General features: G+C 52.0%; 1 protein-coding gene and 1 long non-coding RNA gene across 2 annotated transcripts in view; one reads left to right on the plus strand and one right to left on the minus strand.

Annotated features, from left to right (window-relative positions):
* Positions 1–7,311: 7,311 nt before the first annotated feature.
* Positions 7,312–12,831, plus strand: LOC130150144 (uncharacterized). Its single transcript, XR_008822130.1, has 2 exons — positions 7,312–8,967; positions 9,871–12,831. It is a non-coding gene; the product is annotated as an uncharacterized LOC130150144 (long non-coding RNA).
* Positions 12,371–15,310, minus strand: part of CD58 (CD58 molecule) — a 49,893-nt gene continuing 46,953 nt past the window's right edge. Inside the window, exons 8-9 of the mRNA XM_056340784.1 lie at positions 13,030–13,235; positions 12,371–12,829 (exon numbers count right to left, since the gene is read on the minus strand). Coding sequence (XP_056196759.1) covers positions 13,222–13,235 — 14 coding nt within the window. The 3' untranslated portion in view covers positions 12,371–12,829; positions 13,030–13,221. The remainder of the gene's footprint in view (positions 12,830–13,029; positions 13,236–15,310) is intronic.

The raw sequence follows: 15,310 nt of genomic DNA on the forward strand, positions 1-15,310 counted from the left end.
TTTCTGTGCTAACCACTCCCATCTTTCACCGGGGAAATTTTTTCACTGGAGCACCACATTTTCTGTATGCTCTCCCTCCACATTCTTGTTCAGGAAGGCAAATTAGCTTTTGCCATGCTGAGTCTGAATGTCTTCCACATACAAGTACTTGAGACTTTTCACTCAAATTGCTTTATCACTTCAGTCCCATACCTTCTCTGATAATTCCTGTTTTGAGGCTGAAAAATATTAGTTGTGGCCCCATGATATTTACTCTTCCAATCAATTTAAACAGAATCAGCCTATGCACAGCCAAGGTTAAAAGTTATCTTCTGCCACATTGTTCTGTAATGTCTCACTGGTTACCAAGACCAGGTCAAACACAACAGCAGCTCTGATTAGTTTGCTGCCTCTTTAGGGAAGAAATATGTCCTGGCATACGGAGTTTCATACCCTAGTTCTGCATATTGCCCATGAGCTCCTTGTCTTAGCGTTCAGACACTTCCATTATTTCTCCCAGTTTCCCATATGTACTGGCTATATAATCTTGGATGGAGTATCAGTTTCCTGCTCAAATGAGTATTACACTCCTGCTCTCATGTATGTCCCTTTTGTCATCGGTGCTCTTCCTTCAACTACACATCAAAAGCCATCATGGAAACCACACAAGTCCCAACCAAAAAGCCCTCACAAAATCCCAAGTCCTCCTCCCCGTGTCCCAGTCTAAAGCCTGGCCTGGCCATCTCGCTCCCAGAGGCTGCGTTCCTCCACGTGACACCCAAGCTGCCATGGGGAGCCCTCTTTCTGCAGGTGCCTTCAAAGAGACAACACATTGCTGGCAGCGGTTCCCAAGGTGTCTGTAACGGCTGGGCCATGGATTTGCCCTTCTTCTCTTAGGATGTGTTTCACTGAGGTATGTAAAGTGCCTTGAGTAGTATCTGCCGTCATCCTTCCGTTCAGCGGGAACCTAGCTCCCTCATTTGTCCCAGCATGAAGGGAATCACTGGATTATCCTCTCTCCTTTTGGGCTCCTTCTCAGTTCTAGCTCCCCTTTGTAACAGCAGGGTGATGATTTGTCTTACAGCATCCTCACTCACACGGACCTGTATTTCCCATGCTCCTGGGGGTCTCCAGCTTCATTTTGTCACCCCCCTCCCCCTTGCCCTCTGCACCTTCTCCTGCAGCCTCTCCTCCTTTGCAGGTCCCTGGACTCACGGTTCCCTGGCCTCTGACCTCGAGCCATCCCCATCTCCTTTTTCCATTCTCTGCTGCATTTAGTTTTTCCTTTCTCATTGTTGCTTTTCCTCCCTGCTCCCAGTCCACAAGCTTTTTATTGAACGTCAAAAGATGCAGTAGCAGAAAAGAACTTGCTAATGTGCTCTGGTCTGATGTTTGCTCAGAAGGCACAGTAGGGATGGCCCGAGCTCATCCCTCTCCGTAGGGGAAACCTGGACTCCAGTAAAGCGCTGTGAGATTTCAGCAGCCCAGAAGCTGTAATCCTAATTCAGCTCTACCCAGAGGTGGCCTGCTGACTTAAAGCAGCAAGGGCAGGCTGCAGCAGCACAGGGCCAGAACATACAACAGCCTTTACCTCAAGAGAGCAATTCCAGTCACAAGTTTGAGTCGAGAATCTCATTTCCCTGGGAAGTAGGTGGCTACTAGTGCTGGCATCGTATCTCACGGTGACAGACAGGGGTTAAGTAACCCGCTTGTTATTGACAGAAGACAGCTATAGACACCGCTGCCTGCCCCTCGGCACTGGGTGAGAGCTGCCAGGAGGCTGGGGGACTCGGGTGATGCGCCTCTGTTGTAGGTACCTGCGCCTGACTGTGGTGCCTAGAAACCCTGGTCCTAGAAAATGAACTGAGGTGGAGGCAGAAACAATGGCCACATCCTCAGCGCCCCAGGCCAAGTGTCACACCTCCCACTCCCCTCTGCTAGCACTGGAACCACAGTCCTTCCCACAGCTCTGCTGCACCTTTCGCTTGGGTACCGCACCGCTCCGCACAGCCCGGCGGGCAGCACTGCTCAGTGGGACACCTCTGTTTCCTCCGTTAAGTTTCCATCCCAGATAGGGTTGTGATGTCCAGGGCGAGTGACACGATCCTGCCATTTGCTGGGCTGAGAAGCAGGCTGCCAAGGCACAGCAAAGGATGGCGGCAGTGTCACGGGACCACCTCCCCTCGCCTCCTGTTGGCCTTGCGCAAGGTCATGCTGCGTAGCAGCAACAGGAATAGAGCTCACGAATGCCACCTCCTTATCCCACTTGTCCCAGGGCCAGGCCCTGCTGAGAAAAAGCAATATCCATCCAAATGCGGCAGCAGTGCCCGGTTGTTGTTGTGAAGCTCAAGAGCAGGTTAACACTGGTGCCGAAACCCCTGCCGCGCACACAATAGGCAGCGAGAGGTGCCAGCTCTGGAGGCTGGGGACCTGGGGACAAGCTGTGCTGGAAGTGCTGGGGCCCCATCCAGCTGCACCAGCCCTCCCGCGCCCGTGGGACTGCGAGTTCCTCCCGGGGAAGGCAGCGACGCCCAGCTGACTGCGCTCCAGCCCCAGCAGGAAAGCGCCGATTTACGGACAATGCCCAGCCGGGGTCATTAAGCTGCCTGTTCAGAAATGCACCGGCCAACGCGTGAGCACACCTGCACTCCGAGCAGTGTTTTGTGTTTCTTTTTTGCAGAGGTCTGCATGTCGGGGACGCTCTCCCCTAGAGAGACAAGGGGCTAGCAGGGTATTTCCCCACCCACACCCCCCGCCCTCCACCTGCCAGGCAGCTTTAGCTCTGCCCCAGAGGCATCCTGGAGGAGGTGACCGGGGCATTGTTTACCCTCAGACAACCATCAAATCTGTTAGCATGGACCCTCAAGACCTTGAAGGATTTGGGCACCCAACCACCAGGGAGTAAAATGTGCTGCTTCGACTCCAGTGGAAAAGGTCATGCACCACAGGCTACTGCCAGCTAATGAGAAATGAGTCTGGACGATTAATCAATACACAATCTCCTCTGCTAATCATATTGATGGAAGATGAGCTCCATCCCCCAGGAAGGGCAAAGGCCATTGAGCTAAGCCATTTAGCGGCATTTATTTATATCCTTGGTGGTTCAATAATTTGAGTCTTGCCTGATAGCATCAGGCCCCCGAGAGCTAGGCAATATTGTCCAGCTGGAAAAAAAAAACCACCTAACACAACAGGTATTAGGAGAATAGCTCTTTAATGGAAATGAACACTTTTAAAGGCAAATGCATTCATTTTCTCTAAATTTTCAACTACATACATGCGTGCATGAAGAATTTCTGAAATATTCTGTGCAAATGGTCAAAAACCTGTCGTTTTCTAAAGGGAAATATTGGCAAGGGCTCAGGGTATATATTACTCTCGGTTGCACCAGAATGCCCTGCTCCAGAAGTCTACCATGAAGCATTAAGAGAATATGTCCCTCCCTCATTTATCCTAAAATCGTATCTTTCCTCCAGCAGGCACTTTGCAAGAAACCTGGCCCTGTAGGTAAGGTGAGTTCACGCTTGTGTAATTAAAGCCTCTGGTGAAACACATACGCACCAAGGGACAAAGATGATGTCACGGCACAGCTGTTTCTACAACACAGCTGGTTTCCTGGCTCCCCGATACAAACCCTGCTCTTGCTGAGCCGCAGCGAAGCGGGTGGTACGACTGTCCGTGGGTAGCTGCAGATAGCCCCTGCCCGCCCTGTGGTGCTTAGGCTGCCCCTGCGAAAGCTAGCGGAGCCCTGCTGTTGCACCCGCCACCAGCCTACGTAGCCTGCAGAGAAAGGCCCTGGTGCTTGCAAAGAAGCTGTTTACTTACACAGCTGCCTGCTGGGACTTATTTACAGAGTACTACTGAGCGCCACCAAATCTGCTTGTATAGCTCTGGAGATGGTTCAAATCCTCTGTTCCCAGACCAGTGATTAAAGCTGTATGGAGAGAAGTTAGGACTGAGGATAAACCCGAGCTTTCAAAACAAGAGCCTCTGATCTCAAACTGAACAAACACTTCCCCTTGCCTGTGTCAGCTAGTTTGATTTCCAATGCAAGGGCAGATCGCTTTGGAAACCCCAGCCACGCCGGTGAATTACCTTCCTACTAACCACAGAGAGGTCCCTCCAGCACCCTGCCCGGCTCTGCTCTGCAAGTCAGGCTGCTGGCAGAGCTCCCTCCGCATGCAGCTAGCACAAAGTGAGCTCAGAGGTAAGTCTCCCAGCTCAGCCCTCGGCAGGAACAAGACTACACTCTTTAGAGCCCCGGCTCCTCATTAACCCTAACTTATAAACAGCCATAGGGCCAACACGTGCTCAGGAGATGTACCTGATCTTGTTGGCAGCAGATCCAAGCACCGAGGCATCAATGCAACACCTAAACCTGCCCTTTGAAAGGACTACAGAAGCCAGAATGGGATTTTCTCACAGTTTGAAAGCGTCTCTGGACAAGAAAGGCATAATTGCATTGGCAAAGACATGCTCCGTGCAAACAGGGTCTGTGGCAGCAACACAGAGTGTGGTGACAGCAACACAGCCCAGGGCACAGTGGCTGGGCAGCATGGTCCTCTGTAAGACAGGACCGGCTTCCCCCACAGCCCTGTCCCCTGTGCACAGAATATATGAAACGTGGTGGATGATTATTAACACGTCTTAAAGGCCGTGGCTTTTAGTCCACGCACAGAGAAAATGCATGCAAGTGTAGGCACATGCACGCACACAACCGCCGCCACATACTCATGCTGCGGAAAGCCCATCCAGCCCCCAGCCGCTGCCGCGGGTGCTGCCAGCAGCTAATGAGATCGTGCTGAGAAGTGCTCCAAGCCCGCCTGCCCTCAGGTTTAACGTGGTGCTAGCCTTCCCCAGCCGAGACCACAGAGAACACCGCTATTGTGAGGGCCAGAGCCTTTCTGCCATGCCAGCACACGCAAAGGCTGACGTTTCGTAAGCTGCCTGCCGTCGGGAGGACAAAGTCCCGTTGAGTGGGCATTGGCTCTGCCTGGCCTCACAGATAGCAAGGGATCAGCTGAACGGAAGGTTGGCAGCCTCCCAGGGCATGGCACGAGGCTAGCCAAGCATGTGAGGTAGAGTCATTATCAGCGCCCTGTTCCTAACAAAGTGAAGACATTCACTTTCATCTCAAACTAATATTTGACCCTGCTCTTTCCAAGCAGAGGAAGAAAGACGCACACTGTGCCAGATCCCCGGCTGTAACACCTGTCTCCTGATCTGTAGCTTGTATGGTTACAGGGAGGCCGTAGGCATCGGAAAACACTTTACAACCAAATTTAGGAATAGCATCCAGCCAAGGTGTGAAGTAGAAACAATAAATAAAGGCTCTTTGGGAAGGAGGGAAGACAAAATGATTTAATTCCATCTGTTTCCCTGTCACAATGGCTAAAGAAGCTACAGTTTGCAAGGGGCAAGTGAAGAAGGCTTCTCCTTTCCCCTTTAGGAGAACAAAGGTGCTGGCTGCCCAGAGCCAGCATCCAGAGCCCTGGTATCTCCTCAGTCACCTTTAATGCCAGAGGCAGGGAAGATGAAGCTCTAGGACCTCTCTCAGCATTTTAGTCCTAGTTTAGGGCATAGACCAGTCAGCCTCATGAGTTAGCCAAGGTCCTGAGCACCCAAAGGGGCCTCTTTCTGCTGAGTAATCCTCATTCTCCATGACATTTGTGTATTTTCTTTGTAACTTAACTCTCTCCTTAACCAGACTCACTCACATTTCTAAGTAAACAAAATCCATCCATAAACAGTGACAGGGCTAAGCTGAGCCTAAGTGATGTCACATGTACTGGAGACACTCTGCTCCTGCTGGGACGCTGAATATTTTACACAGAGCTGTCCTGGGATGCTGCTTGCACATCTTTTGGCCATGAAGTAGTGGGGATGCTGAGAGCCCATAAAGCACTGGGTTGCAAGGTCCTGGTCCTAGGCAGACATGACAGACTGTGCGGTTACAGAGGGATGTCTGTTCCTCTGCAAGGGTTAGGCTGAGACTCTGGCAAGCAGAAAGGCAGGAGAGGGGAGAGGCGCAGCTCAGGGGGTCACTGTGAGCCAGTCCAGAATGACCTGAGAGGGACCAGCCTGCCCCATATCCTCAGGAGGCTGAACTCTCAAGAAACCCCGGTGGGGAAGGCACCAGAGGGGACTTTGCCATGTGCACTTGTAGCTTTCTGGGTCAGCCAATGTTGGAAATAGAGGACCAACATTCGTTTAACACATTTTGCAGTTAGCCCCTGTCCAGAGCCGGGGCTGGTCACACACAGCCTCTGAGCTGCTCGGAGAGAGCGAGGAAAAAGAGAGGAAAGATCCTTTATGGCTTATGCCAGCACTAAACACATGGAAGTGGAAAGCACATGGACTACAGATGCCGAGAGGCGGGGTACAACTCACTTATGGATCTCATGCACCCATGTCCCTCCTGAACTGGAGCTATTTTGCATCCAGCCAACTCAGAGCACGGGCGAGGAGATGGGTTTTATCCCCCCTCCCTGTGGAGATGTACCCTTGCTTGCTTCAGCAAGGAGCAAAACAGTGCGGTGACGCTGAAGCAGGTCAGCCTTCTAGCTGTGACTTTTATCCATGTCCGGGCTTTCCCAGTCTTTGCAGATATGGGCTCCTTCACACCCTCTCCCCGTGATGCTGTCTGCAGGAGGGGATGGGGGAAGTAGAGTGAAGGCTGTGATAAAGCCAGGGTGAAGTTGGTGATGAAATGGACCACACAGCCCTTGAGTGCCAGGTGTCAATCCCTTTCTGACCAGCTTTCCTTTCCTTTAGCAGCCTGCTGAACATGCTTTCCAGGTTACTATGGACCTCTCAGTATCAGCATCCCTGCAGCAGAGGCGGTCCCCAGCCAGGTGCCTCTGGCAGCGTGAGCCATCAGTGAAGCAGGTCCCTCAGCAAAGGAGCTGCACTGGGCATGCAGCGATACCGAGCACCACACGGGATGACACCCACCATCACAGCCAAGAGGCTACAGTGCAGGCTGGGCAGCCACGTGTGGCCCACGGGGTCATAGGTGAGGAAGGTGGCCGCAGCACAGCACTGCTAGGTTGTGCAACACACGCAAGGAGCAGGACAGGACCTCACCACGTGCCTCACGTCAGCCGCGGCCGGGCATTAGCAGCCCTGCAAGCACAGCTAGCCTGCCTGCAGCCAGCTCTGGAGTGCTCACGGTTCTTGATTCCTCAGTCTACTCCAGACACTCCTCCTGCATCCAGGGAATGACGAGGGCCGCTGCAGTCCTTTCACAGGGTGCCAGTGAAGGAATAGGGAAAGAGCCGAGGTAAGCTCTTGAAGAAAAGCAACAGCCACCACAAACACACCTGAGTGAGCCCAGCAGAAGCAAGCACGTACTCTGTGTTGTCCCTTTAAACAACATTCAAAGAAGTAATTAATACAAGCCAGTGGCTGGCTCCCAGGAGCCAGGATTCCTGGCTCCCATGGCCAGCCTTGCCAGTCACCTCGTAGTTTTGGCTTTGCCTGGGCCACAGGATCTCCGTGTTTCTTTTTCCCTGCTATTGCAGCATGTGGCAAAGGGAAGGGACTTCTTCCACGAGACGTCTGCCCTCTTTGAGAAGAGCAGCAAAGGACCAACTCAGCTTGGCACTAGCCAGCAAAGACAGGGAGAGCATAACACCCGTGTCAGGTACAGAGGCTGCCTGCTAAAGTGCTTGGAGCATAGATCCTCAGGAATTAAGTCCTCAGGGAAGTGGCCGGTGTTGCCCACCTGTTTCCTCCCAGCCACCCTGCAGTGCTCTGCCTCCACAGGGCTGCTCTGCTGGGCGGTGAAAGGCAGAGCTCAGGCATCTGTCTCCACACAGTACCTGAGCCAAACACCTAAGCAACACCCGAGTCCCTCAACCCGACTCACCCCACTACCAGCATCTGCGCTGCCTGCCCTCCTGCCTGGGCCCTCCTGCAGCCTGGGGGAGATGCTGGATCTCTGCAGGGGTCTCAGCCCATGCACCCTCCCTGCCAAAGAACATGCCCTTCCCGGACCTCCCACCCCTGCCAGGTTTGGCAGCCACAGAGGAAAGAACCTTCCCTCTTCTGTGTGAGAGAAGGGACTTCAGAAAGGCTTGGCAGCCGAGAAGCCAGAGCGGCTCCCTGACGTCCCCTTCCAGAGTTAAGGTAAGCTGTTTTGGCAAAGGGGACCCCTTCCTGAGCTGCTGACATCTATGGATCTCGCCTGTAAGTCTTTGGGTTTTCCTGTGTGTCTGTCAAGTGAAACCAGTCACAGATGGATTTTAAGCCCTGGATGCTCCCCCACCATCTCTGCCCCAGAGCCTGTCTCCGCATTTGTGCTGCTGATTGACAGCCTGCTGGGGCCTCTGCACCTCATCCAGGAGTTAATATTTTATCTAGAGGTCCAGGGAAACTCTGGAAATTGTGCTAGCCTTGAAATGCCAAAGGTGACTTTAAAATGTTTCCTTCTGGACTCTGAAATGTTGCTAGCAGAAATGTATTCTCTGATAAGGAGATGGCTCTGGGGCCAGGCTAACAGCTGGGGAGATTATGGGAATCAGCGCCACGACTCCCCGTATCACTTTCATCTGCCTTTCCCAAAGCCCACCTTTATGGAGACCAAGTGCATCGCTCTTCTAGCTCTAGGGAGCTGAAGTAAGAGCAGCTCTCCAGCAGAGGAAAATGGGCTCATCCTGGAAAGGTTTCTTTGTTCTCGATGCACAGGATCATTTTTCTACTGTGCAGCAGATTTATGTGGGGAATAGCATGGCACAGGGAATAATAACTCCAGTTTGTTTAATAATTAACTCCCGTGGGCTCCTGGTGTCAGACATTCCAGCAGACACGGTGAGGCAGTCAGGCTGCGCTGGCTGCAGAGCTAAGCAAGAGGCAGGCGGCAAGGAAACCCTGATTCCTCGTTCTTCTCACTGACTCCACGCCCTGACCTGCCCGTGGTTGGGTCTTCCCCATCTGCAGCACGCTGTCCCAACAGCTCTGGGAACCTGCAGACTCTGCACACTCCCAGTATCTTACAGAAACAACTGACTCTGTGGTGTATTATTTTGGGGGGTGGGGGGGGGGTGGGGGAGGGTATAGAACAACTATTTCAAAGAGCAAAAGAATAAGGAAGCCAAGAGAAATTATTCTCATTGAGTTCTGCAGCTGCCATCGAGCAGCTTTGTCTTGAAACCCATCTCTACTTGGTTTGCAAACAGCCAGTAACAGCTTCACAGTGCAAAGATACAGGTTTCAGGAGAAACTGGTGGAAACCTTTTGCCAAACTTTTCTCAAATTGCAATGCCAGTTCCTCACAATCAAATAATTCCTGGGGAAGAGATTGCTTTCACATAACTTGACAGCTTGAAATATTGCCAAGGGGATCCCTTTTCTAAGTATCATAATGCCTAGACATTTTTAGAACCAAAACACACAAAAAAAAATTCACCACAGATTTACAATACTTAGTTGTTAAAAACCAGAAGGCTAAATATATCTAAATGGTTCTAAAAAAACCCCAACCCATTTAAAGGTTACTGAAATAATTTCAAAAAGAGCTTTTTTTTTACCCCTAGCAAAATACCAACTCTTTGCAAAGTTGGAGACTAACTTTTTCTCCCAATTCAAGATACCTCTTTTAGCAAAATACCTTGAACCTTTGGGAAAGGGGGAACCTATTTCCCACTCAGCTTTTAGAGAAGTAGAAAACAATAAAGCAGAAAGGAATTTGGTGGGGGGAAAAAACCGATCTCAGCCAGAATCCTTTCCCTGGGTGAAAATGACCCCAGGGTTACCAGTGACACTTGCAGCCACGGCTGAGGCAGCTGTAGCTTTAGCAGCACTTCTCTTCGAGAACAAACGCCTGAGATACCAGCAAGTCCACACTGCCTGGGACCTGAACTCTGTTCCTATATCTCTGTCTATTTTAAGGTATATCCCATATGTGGTCCTTCCAGCTCCCCGCCGTCAGGAATGTGGCTACTCCTGGAAACCATCTGCTCAGGGAGACAGCTGGGCTTTTACCGAGGGCACAATCTGCACTCGGCGCTGCGGTCCCTCACGTGTGGTTGGGATGTCCTGAGCAGCACCATCAGGGCGAGCACCTCCCCACAGCAGGCTCCCAGGGTTTCACAACCTCAGCGCTGGAGGCAGACCAGCAAATGTGGGAGGGACTTTGCTTTACACAATTCCCACTTATTCCCAGTCGTCAGGCATTCAAACCAAGCTTCGGATACACCCCGATCCTCACATCCTCCCTACCTACCCCACATGAGTTTCCTTTCTGAGACTCCCCTGCCCTCTGCACTCGTCAGGCCACGAGTCCTGCTGACGGCTTGTGCCAGGTGATTGCTGCTCCACGTCCCTGGAGGCTGCCAGCCAAGCTTCGCTGCCCTGCTAGCCCAACGCTCTCAAATGACCTTCAGGAGTCTGCAAGGTGAAAAGACACCAGCAGATTGAAGCTGGTTATTCAGCATCCAGAGATTAGAGCAAATGAGAGAAAACAAAGCTGGTTTGTCTTCTGCAAGACACCATTGTCTAAAAGTCAGATCTGCAAGCCCCAGAGAAGAAGCTAAGAAGAGCCAAGGGCCAAGGTAACTCAGACTCAGGGCACTGATGGACTCCTGGCTGGGCAACCAAGGGAGAAGATGAGAGCCAGTGAGAGATGGGAGAACATTATTCCAGGCCCCATCTAACTGGGTACCAAAGCATGGAACCCAATCAGCACCCTATCTTCTCTCCTACAGTCAGTCCAGGGAAATTCGGTATGCTGGCACCATCTTTGATTCACAGGAGAGACAACAGTCCAAACCAGGGACAAACTTTGGTAATGGGCAGGTTTCAGAACAGATCTTTGAAAATCCTCCCCCAGTTGAATGTCTTAGTAATGTTCTGGTGGCTCCTGAGAGCCCTAAACGCAGATTTTATCTGCCCTGTGACTGCCGAATCGTACTGTGTTCTTTTACTTACCCCCGAGTGCTTCCAGAGCAGACTGGCTGGGGGGACGCACAACAGCACATTTGCACCCCAAAAATCATCAGGTGGTTGCTTAAGTCCTTCAGAGGAGGGGTAAGTGACCTGGGAAGAGAAAGCTGGGGAGAATCTCAACAGATTTCAGTTCCCTGGTTTTGGCCTGGCACTGCCACGTGCCTCCTGCAGTGCCTGATCTGTAAAGGTGGTGCCTGAGCTCAGGGGGTAATGAAGATTTATGGCTAAAATTCTCCCCCTTCAGCCCTTGAACAAGCAAAGCCTTGGCTCCACATTTCCTCCCAGGCCCATCAAGCTCAACGATGTGTGACTAACTCTTTCATTGACCAAAGCCCAACCACTTCCCTCACGTGACTTTACATAACTGCTCATCTATTTCGTTAATGAATGGAGCTTGAGAAAATTTCCATTGCCCAAGGCCCTTAGGGGAAAATGCGTGAGCACCGTCTCCACCTTTTGTCTGCCGATGTGGGATTTTCCTATGGATTAACTGAGTACAGCGGTATTATTTTTTGGTTGTTGTCATTGTTGCCTGAAATGGTAAGCTAACATCTGGGTGCCACGGAGATGGGGAAAAAAAATACACCCAAAAAAAGAGTCCCTGACAAAAAATACACCCAAAAAAAGAGGGCCAAAGGAAATGGGAGACTCCCTCTGCAAGGAGCAACAGGGATAACACCACCGTGGCCAGGGATTGCACCTATTCCCAAGCAAGAGCTGCTGTGTTTGCCCAGCCTTGCGCTGAGCCAAAACACCTCCCAGCATCTCTTCCCTCCCCGCCACAGACCCTGCAGTGCCAACCTGATGGTGTCCTGGGACCAGACCCGGTCCTGGGGCTGGGAAGCAGCTCTCTGCCCTGCCACAGCGAGGACGGAGCAGGCTGATGCTGGGCAGTGGTAGAGGGGGCTGACAGGTACCTGTTGGCTATATCAGCATGTCAAAAGCACACACACCAGCATTTCCAGCAAGTCAGAGCTGGAGGGAAGATGCGAATACCCCAGTATTTCTAAAATCCCATAATGATGCTGCAATTTTTCCCATTTTAACCCCTTCACTGTGATGAAATGACTTTTATGGTAAAAGTCCTTCTGCCAGTGGAAGGCTGGGGAGGGGGGAGCTCTACATCTCCCAAAGCAACGTCATACAAAGGTGTTTGTAAGTGCTAGAGACATGTGATTTTCAAAAAAGCAACTCATGCTGTTCTCGGAGGATGTACTTTGGAACTGAGGCATTTGTTGGGTGCGCAATGTGGGCTCCCCATGGCATGAGCTACAAACCTCATGGTTTAGGAATGCTGCTGATGCTAACAGGATAGCTGGGTCGAACTGGCCACGACTGGAGTACCATGAAGGATGGAGGTGGCAGTACTAAGATGCTGGAGGATGTTCCTTTCTCTTTCCATCTGGGGAGGGGCGGGGGGGGGGAATGCAAATGCAGCCCTAGCCTCTGTAATGCCTGGTCCACGTGCAACGATGAGTAAATATTTAACTGCAGGAAGAACATTCCCTTCCAGAGATCGAAGCAGCCAAGTTAATCAGTTCCAGACTATATTCAAGTCATGGGTGTCAAGAGGACAATACAAGTTCAAAACCCTGAGGATGTTCAAAGTCTTCTACTATGCCTGGGCAGTTGCCATGTCTCCCCTGGGATGCTAAATAGGAAGATCTTTTCACCTGCTGAGAAAGCAGGATGATTAACTCACTCAAGGACATGCTTCACGGAGAGGGGGAAGGGCTGGAGATGTGGCAAAGGGAGTTTGAAGATCCTCCTGTTGAATCCAGGTGGTGCTTCAGAAGCTTGGGAGCAGAGGCTGCCGCAGTAGCTGGGCTGGGCTGGGAAAGCCCTCGGGCGGGTCTGGAGATGTTTCCTGGCCTGGCAGCACACTGGATGTTCACCTGCAGGGCTGATGACAGAAGCTGTCACTGGCAGTAGCTCTCAGGCTTTGGAAGGTGCTCAGCTTCTGCCAGACCCTCCTCTTACACAACAACATATTTCAAGTTATTCTTTTACCCCCGTATAATTGTCCTCATCCGTCTCTCCCCCACAGAGCCAGTCTGTTTCCTTCAGAGATTATGCAGTGGAGGGAAGGTTGTTAGTACTCACCTAAAACAAGCTCCTCCAGATGCGTAGTTCCTATTTTTTTATGATGTCTGTAGGGCTCGCACTACGCTCCTGGCGCCTTGGGAAGAGCCTTAGCTATCAGCATACTTCCTCCCACTAACACCACTGGCTGACCAGCTGAGGAGCTGGGCTCTTCGCTGCTCATTCATCTCTGACTTTTGCTGGTGCTTTGGACTAGAGATGTCTCTCTGTGGAGAAAAAAAAAAAAAAAAAAAAAAAATCACCCCGAGAATATGTGTATCTTTAGGCCCATCTCTCCTCTGGTGTATCCCCCACAAACCCCCCTGTGGTTCGAGGTAGATGTTTCCAGCCCCCTGCATCAAACACTACTCTTTTCTCACAGCATATTTTGCTTGAAAGGATATAATTTAAAGTTGAGAGGAGAAAGGGGGGAAGTGATTCAGTGGCCAAGTCCATTTGGATGACTGAGCATCTCTTAAGTGCTTCAGCCAAAGCACGCAACATTTACTATTTGGGGTGGTTTTTTGTTAACAGTCAAAAGAGTCAAGTATTTTACCATGCAATTGAAACATCTGTGTATTATTCAAAGCTCAGCTCCTCCTAGAGGAATGACAAATCAGAAGCTGTAATAATGGTAAACTGAATTCCGGCTACAAAAGAAAAAAGCAGAAGTCTGTGTCGCTATTTTTCACTTTGGATTTAAATCCTCTGGACTGAACAGCCCTCACCAGGCACTGTGTAAAGTTTTTTCCTAAAATAAGATGACAGGGGTCAGGGGCCCAAGCTAAGCTGATTAGCACAGCTAAAGCTGTATCACATTGCCGCAGTGGGGTCATATGATTGATCACTGGGGCAAATATTTAGGAAGCTTCCCAGGGAAGGGGAGTAGATGGGATGGGCCACAGAAGCCAGGGAAAATGGGCAACTGGGGCGTAGCTAAGGAGGCTCCGATACCATTCGCCTGTCGTAATACAGATCAAAAAAGGCAGGGGCAGCTTTGCTCTGAGTTCCACCGCCCATCGCCTTCCCCTCTGAACACGTTCTGCTCCGCTGACCCCTTACTGGTCACCCTCACTGCAAGGCAGCGTTCTCAGCAGGCAGAACAGGGAGACACCAAGGCATTCCATGTCACTCTGCAACCATGTGCCACCACCCCACCAGCCCTTGCCGCTGCCATCAGCGCTGCCACCCTTCCCTGGCAGCGAGAGACAGCACGGTGCCCGCTGCAGAGCTGCAGCATGCTCATCAGCGGTCAGAAGGGCTCTCCACGGGTTTTGGCTTTCCCACCAGCAGCATGGGACTCACCATGAAAAGCAGGCAGGCCAGGGATTTTCGCAGGGGCTCTGAGCAACCCCCCAGACCTGCTGGCATGGGACCAGAGTGGCAGGGAGTGGTACCAGCCACAGTCCCTGACCCTTCCCTCCACCACTGCACCTTCCTGGGGAAGTAAATGTGGAGAGAAAACAAGCTGTGCTACAGTAAATGTTCATTTGCATCTACAGCAGGCACCTCCTGGTGTCACCTGGGGGGCTTTTCTCCCTCCCCTGCCTCCAGCATAGGCGCTTGAGGAGCTAACCTCCACTCTCAGCAGGGCACCCAGCTCGACTCAGCCCCCGAGTCCTCCTCTGGGGCCAGGCTGTGCCCCTCGCTCAGCTGGGGCTCTGTTAGGGGCCACTGACTGGTCTCAGGGGCTTCCACTTGTCCATGGCCACAGCAGCAGCCCCCCCAGGGCCTTTCCCCGCTGGTGGGGTCTGCAGGACGGATGCCCTTCTTCACAGGCAGAGCACAAAGCCCGTGGAGACCAAGGGGAGCACCCCGGGACGGTGCCTGCCCCGAGATGGCACCTGTTGGCAGGCCCAGGCGGGGGGAGCAGCACCCAATGCCCCTCTGCCGCCCCGTGGCTCAGCAGGGATGAGAGAAGCCCCTGGGCCCCCTTTTTTCTCACAAATGAGGGGCAGAATCCCAGGCTTGATCCCAACCCCCAGCTCAGCCACCAACCCACTTGCCATGAGGTGCCCAGAGCCACGATGCGAAGCGTTTCTTGAGCCCCTTCCATGATTAGCAGCAGCCAAAATGGCAGCTGGGAGGGCTGAGGGGCAGGCGGGGGGGCACTGCCCCAGCGACCCCCCTGGCGCCTCGCTGCAGCACCTGGGGGGCCCTTCTTCATCCCGTGAAAGGGAACAAAGGCGAGGCCTGAGGATTTAAAAGGATAAACATGAAAGCAAGGAAGCTGCGAGCGATGGAAAGCGAGCACGCCGCTGTCCTGGAGAACCTGGATTATTAAAGAGACACAAGTGCCAGC

This window comes from Falco biarmicus, chromosome 5 (genome assembly GCF_023638135.1).
Source record: "Falco biarmicus isolate bFalBia1 chromosome 5, bFalBia1.pri, whole genome shotgun sequence".
NCBI classification, from domain to species: Eukaryota; Metazoa; Chordata; class Aves; order Falconiformes; family Falconidae; genus Falco; species Falco biarmicus.